Source organism: Vanessa atalanta, chromosome 10, assembly GCF_905147765.1.
Source record: "Vanessa atalanta chromosome 10, ilVanAtal1.2, whole genome shotgun sequence".
NCBI classification, from domain to species: Eukaryota; Metazoa; Arthropoda; class Insecta; order Lepidoptera; family Nymphalidae; genus Vanessa; species Vanessa atalanta.
Genome location: NC_061880.1, coordinates 5,792,425 through 5,798,639, shown reverse-complemented (window position 1 = coordinate 5,798,639; position 6,215 = coordinate 5,792,425). Strand labels below are relative to the sequence as shown.

Genomic DNA, 6,215 nt, shown 5'->3' with positions numbered 1-6,215 from the left:
ACACATTCTCAATGCTCCTTTCCTCGAAAAACATTCAAAAAAGAGAATCTACGGGGAATTAATAGACACAACCAACGTTTCAGCGTATTCATAGTCAACAGGAACTGGAAGAGCAGCTCACTTCAGTATTTAAAGATGAAATATACCCAGGTAGTGGTTATAATATCTAATAAAATTAAAGCTAAAATTATCTATACCATGATTCATCTCTACTATGGCTTTGACGAATAGCACAAAGCTTTTTAACAAAACTTTATTCCTATCTATTGTAATCTGGACAGAGTGAAATGTTTACATAATAAATAATTGTTGATATAAATTTTACTAACATTTTAATTATATCTAAATAATATTTTATTCTATTTTCAAATATCTGATTTTAAACATTTTTATTTCGAACTTAAAATGTAAATGAAACAATTTTCCATGAAAAATATATGCAAAGATATAATCTACCGGTCATGCAAATTTCCATCCATAGTTTCGCTGGGACTCTAACGAAACTACTGATATGATAATCACGCTCGTCAGCCCCTATTGTACTCTTGAGTCACCTTTAAAAAGAACGTAAAAATTACCGGCTTGAATAGTTCATTACGTCGCTTCTATACCATTTTCCCTATTAATAATAGCTTCATAAAAACGTCGGCATTAAAACGAAATTGCTACGAATTTTCCACGTCAGTTCTATTGAAATCATTGCAGTTAAAATTTTAATTTCTATGCAACGAGTTTTGAAATGGCGTATTTAAGTTTTTAAGTCACAATTTAGACCTTGAATTTTGACGTCAAGTAACGACTCGACAATCTGTTCTATAAATTATTTTTTGTGATAATATTTTCATAAACTATATATTACAACTAAAAAAAATGTTTCAATTTGAATTCAGAATAAATTTTGCAAATATGAACCTACTCCTACATTTACTCAGTATCCAGTCCTATATATCGTCCATACCCACCTTCCAACCCATACATAAACTGTTTAAGGGGTTTTATAGTCCTATAGTGTGGATGTAGTCCACGGACCTGTAGTCTAGTTGAAAACCGGGTGCCTTAGCAGCTAGACTTCGTCAGATCAGATATAGATTATTTTTATCGAGAAACAAAAATATTTTTGTTATGTATATATAATATATTCATACATATACAAAATTATTAATTACGTTCTTTTTTTATCACAAGACAATGTAATAAAGATCTGCACATTTTTATAGAAACATTTACTTCCTTTCAACTAAATAAACGCTACATACAATACACTTACTTTTATTTTATATTCTCACTAAAAGGTTTTCAAACAAATTCTGAATGAATATTTGAAGATATTAAAACTAAGTACGCATCATGTTCTACCTTAAAATTTTATCTCCACAAACAATAATCACATAAGTTGCTAGCGAGAAACTACTAAGCGAAATAGTAACATTGTAAAACTTCATATTTTCAAAAGGTTCATAGCAATAAAAATGCCTTAAAATACATTGTTTTAAAAAGAGAATAACTCGCAACTCGAAAACAGCAAAAGTGCATTTTGAACTTTCCACTTTAAAATAAAAGATAGACAGAATTAAAAATACAAAGTTCTTAAAAGGGAATACCGGGTTCTTAGTCTAAAGCACTCCACTTCTTAATAAGCCCGATGAAGCGCCACTTTTATAATGAAATCTAAAGTAAAAAAAACATAGGCACTCGGTAGGGATTTGTTACTCAGTAGTTGGGCTTTGTAAAGCCCACTTAAGTGAGTATTCCACCAATACCAAATAGTCGATCTTAGAACGTGTCATCTAGTGCAATTACAGACGTAAAAAAATATAAAACCGTAGTTATTATGGGTTATTACCGGTGCAATGAATGTTAAATACTTTTGAAGTAGTATTTTTTTTACGGCGAATGACTACTTACCTACTAATGAACCATTTGCTTGGTTACCACTAAACAATAAACAGCTCTCCTTTCGTTTATTTTCCTCTATATATTTAAACTTACTTATTTTCATATGAAGTGACAATAAACAAATATCATGTAAATAAAAATTAATATACTGATTTTGGCCGTAATAAATAACTTAAACTGAACGTACTGTAAATACTTTTTGTCTTTAGTATTTCAAATGGCAACATCTTTGTAACTATTTTATAATTATTTTCTATATTTAACATAATAGTTAAAAAAATCTTAGTGAAAGCGATCAAATTACCTATTGCAGTTACTTTGGGTAAAATCACAACGCGGTGTTCAATCAATCTTAAGCGTCAATATCGCATTGAGTTAAGGGCCGCTTGGCGATCTAAAAAGTCACTGGATTGAACTTGACCCTGGACTATTGTCGTCACAAGCTTTAAGCTTAAATGTATAGGTAATTTGGAATATTAGTAGTAGCTTACTCTTTTTAACAGTCAAACTGTAAATTATTGAAAATGAACTAGTGTTTTTATGTATCATGTAGTAAGTTTCATGGTCATATGTAGTATAAATCTATAGCTTGTTTAATTAAAAAAAATGGCTTTATAAATATATAAAAACATAGGACCAATTATTTTCAGGCTAAAGGTTTCCTTTATTAAACTGATCCATGAAAGTTGTCGCTGCAGAGTTTAATTAAAATCCACCATAGTTTTTCGCTTGATACGAGAACAAACAGGCGTACATTGTTTTAAAAAAATACCAAGTGGGAATATTTTACATATAATTAAAAAACCAATAACTCAATATTGTGTCTTAATATACAGTGTGAAAAATATAACGGTTTTAATTCAGCAGCGAGTATGTTCGAATATTAACTTTATCAGTTGTTATTTTAAGTGTTTAGGGATATTTTAATAAATAAATAAATAGAAAGTTAGATAAATACAGACTCATTAAGTAAATGTATCAAAATCATTTCTCTTTATCATATGGTATTAAGCTTGAAACTTAAACGATTTATAATACTAATAGTGACTTATACGATTCGTGTAAGAAAAAAAAAATTCAAAAATCCCAGACTTAGCGGAGTATCGTTAAGTCTGGGATTTTTTATATTTTTTTCAGACTCCAGTTGGCGTAAATATATTTTTGAAAAACTGTTATTTATACGTTTAAGTTCTTATAGTTAGGCAACGCTCGCGTTCTACCAATTTTGTCAAATTTCATCAATTTGCGGTCAATTCTTTATCAAGACAATATGGCATCGTATCTAAAGTATTAGGCAGATAACATAAACACTTTTTTTTAAATAAATAATAATGCATACTCAGACTCAGACTTGAATTTTAAATGAAACGTTAAATTTTAGCAGAATCTATTGACTCAAAAATGATAACTTAGAAGTAAGGTTTTGTGCAAGCCGGATAAGTACCGCCATTGTTTTGTTAGGTTTGTTGGTTGGTTTGGTTTCTGGTTTAAAGGGCGACTGATCCAGTGTAAAGGTACAAAGATCATTTCTTAGTTCCCACGATTGGTGGCGCATTGGATTTGTAAGGAATGATTAATATTACCATATGGTGGCTTATTTGTCCGTCCGTTAAGCAAAACAGCAGAAACACGAATTATTCTATTAATAAGAAAAATATAAGTAAAGTACCAAATTTGATAGATTCCCTATCAGCACGTACTTGGTTGTCAATTTTTATTCTAATAATAATTAGATATGATTGATAACCATCTCAATGAACGTAGATTATCTATATATTAGTAGTGATTTTAGATAACGAATATTTTATTTAACTTTTTTCAAAGAGATGATATTATAACTTCAGCACAAATATTTCCTTTAAAAAAAATCTTTTCTTAGATACTCGCTGCGTTGACAACATCGGGATCTGATATAGAGTCATGAGTATGTCAGACTGTGGAGCTATTATTTACTATACACACAATTCTGAATTAAAATATATCAATACTAATATTTACCGAAAAAGTAATAATATGTCTTGCTTTATAACTAGGTACTGTAACATCATTATTGTTAATTGAGTAGTGTAGACTTGCGATTTTATAAATCATGACGTCTTCAAGAAGTAAATCAAAACATTATTAACATATAATTACGTCAGACAGTAATAATATTTTAGTGTCAATTAACACAGTAAATAAATTACGAAAAATCAATCAAAGTTCTTTGTAAATTAAAGTACTGATTAAATTAGCGAAAAATAATGATACAATATAAGAGAATATAAACTATAATTGTCATAATGAGCGTGTTAGGAATCTAACATTACGTAACTCACATTGAAAAAATGTTAAACAGTAATTTCAATAAATTAAAGAATATTCATCAGAAATCTTAGATTAAAAAATGAGAAATAAAATAAAACTATTTATAGATTTATGAAAAACAAAATTTAGATTTAATTTAGTTACAGAGATAGATAGATATCATATTTTTCTGAAATAGTTTAGTTTTAACAAGTGTTCCATATATAATGATAAAAACTATTAAAATGGGAATAACAAATTACAAACAGATATGGCATTACCCCTAACAGCGACCTTAGAGGCAATTTTGGACATTCATTAAACTTACAGATTGCGTGTGCTTGAGCAGAAGATGTTGCAGATATATATCCAAAAATCTTTGAAATTAGATAAAAATATAAAACGTCGAACCTATGCAGCATCTGATCTAAAGTCAGATTCAATTACAACCATATGGTTTCTTTGTCTTGTTAAGGTCAAGCTGTTGTCCGCGGAGTGTAAAACAGTGGAAAGCAGCTCGTAGACACCGCTGAACTCCACGCCAACATTTCTAAATCCAATACCACAGCTTCGGAACGGTTGAACGCCGCTCATAGAGAATACATTTTGGTGTGGAATAGTATTCCTGGGATAAACTTCATACATCACTCCATTTGGGAAAATAACGTGACAAGAACTTAAGGTGTCTTCGAAATGTTTAGGGATGCTCATACTAGTTCCCAAGTGTTCATGCCGAATGTAAGTGAAGTGCCGGTCTTCTAGCCTTATCTCCCTAAGGCAATGCCCTATGGAATATAAAAATATTTAATTTTATTTTATACACTATCTGTGCCAGCAACTTCGTGCGCGTTTGAATTTAATAAAAAAAACTATTGTTCAGTTCGCAGATTTTACTATAACTTATTAATTTTGTATTAGGCAGCTTTTGTGATATTAAATCGTTGAAGAAACCCGTTGGTGGCATGAGCGAGTGCTCCGCGCAGTACTGGATAGTATATTATGGACATTGCAGCGTGACTTTATTATTATTACTTATATAATTCTAAAATAAAAGCAGCCTAAGTTACGCCTTTATTACATCAACTATCTACCAGTGAAAGTCATGTCAAAATCGGTCGAGCCTTTCCAAAGATTAACCGGAACAAACAGACGGATAGACAAACAAAAAGTAAAAAAAAACATTTTGGTATATGTACCGTATATAGGTACATCATACATATGCATTTAATAAAAAACAGTTATTTTAATATAACATTCAGACACTCCAATTTTATTATATGTATAAATGTAATCGTAATGATATTAAGAATTAAATGTTTCATTAATTAAAATGTACATATACTGTTTAATATCAACATAAGCTTATATCATTTTATTAATATTAACAAGTATGAGAACAATCAATTATTTTTTATTGTCAATAATATTTTTTTTGAATTATTAAATAATGTAAAAACAAACTAAATGTATAATTTTAACTAGAAAATATTATAAGGTAATATTAAAATATTATAAAAGGAGGGCTGGCGATGGTTCATTTTTTGCCCAGAGGATCGGTATTGCGACTCAACGAATAAATGCTGCCAGCATTTTTGCCACCATTCTACGCGGTCGTGATTGATACAGTATATATTTTTTTATTTATTTTTTATATTAAATAACAAATATATTTATAAAAAAAAAACTGACCGTTGTAAACGAAGAGCACCAAAACCACAAACAATTTTCCTAACATCTTTATTACGACTAAATCGATCGAAGTGAACGAATAGATTTATATCGTATAAACATGAATTATCTTGATAGAAACCGAATATCTTTAATAGATACCAATAATCTCAATTTAAATCACTCGCAAATTATTAAAAAACAATATATTCGGGCGAAATGGGATACATAGATAAAGTCGTTAGTCATTTAATTTAAAAATTGCTTAAATTATTATTCTTGTTTATGACAGATGTGTTGATTTAAAAATATAAATCTTTTCAAATTGTAGGACTTAATTTTAGAATGGTAATTAGGGGACAATG

General features: G+C 29.3%; 1 protein-coding gene across 1 annotated transcript; it reads right to left on the bottom strand.

The window, feature by feature from the left end:
• Nucleotides 1–4,323: 4,323 nt before the first annotated feature.
• LOC125066921 lies at nt 4,324–5,933 on the bottom strand. The gene is made up of 2 exons (XM_047675247.1): nt 5,872–5,933; nt 4,324–4,967 (listed from the first exon to the last, which is right to left on the bottom strand). The coding sequence occupies exons 1-2, from the start codon at nt 5,915–5,917 to the stop codon at nt 4,594–4,596; spliced, it is 420 nt and encodes a 139-aa protein (XP_047531203.1). The 5' UTR covers nt 5,918–5,933; the 3' UTR covers nt 4,324–4,593.
• Nucleotides 5,934–6,215: the final 282 nt, after the last annotated feature.

Bases quoted from the DNA above. Each gene is read 5' to 3' on its own strand.
- LOC125066921 (XM_047675247.1), bottom strand. From the start codon at position 5,917: ATGTTAGGAAAATTGTTTGTGGTTTTGGTGCTCTTCGTTTACAACG. The intron at 4,968-5,871 runs GTCAGTTTTTTT...TATATTCCATAG, and splicing joins GGTGCTCTTCGTTTACAACG to GGCATTGCCTTAGGGAGATA.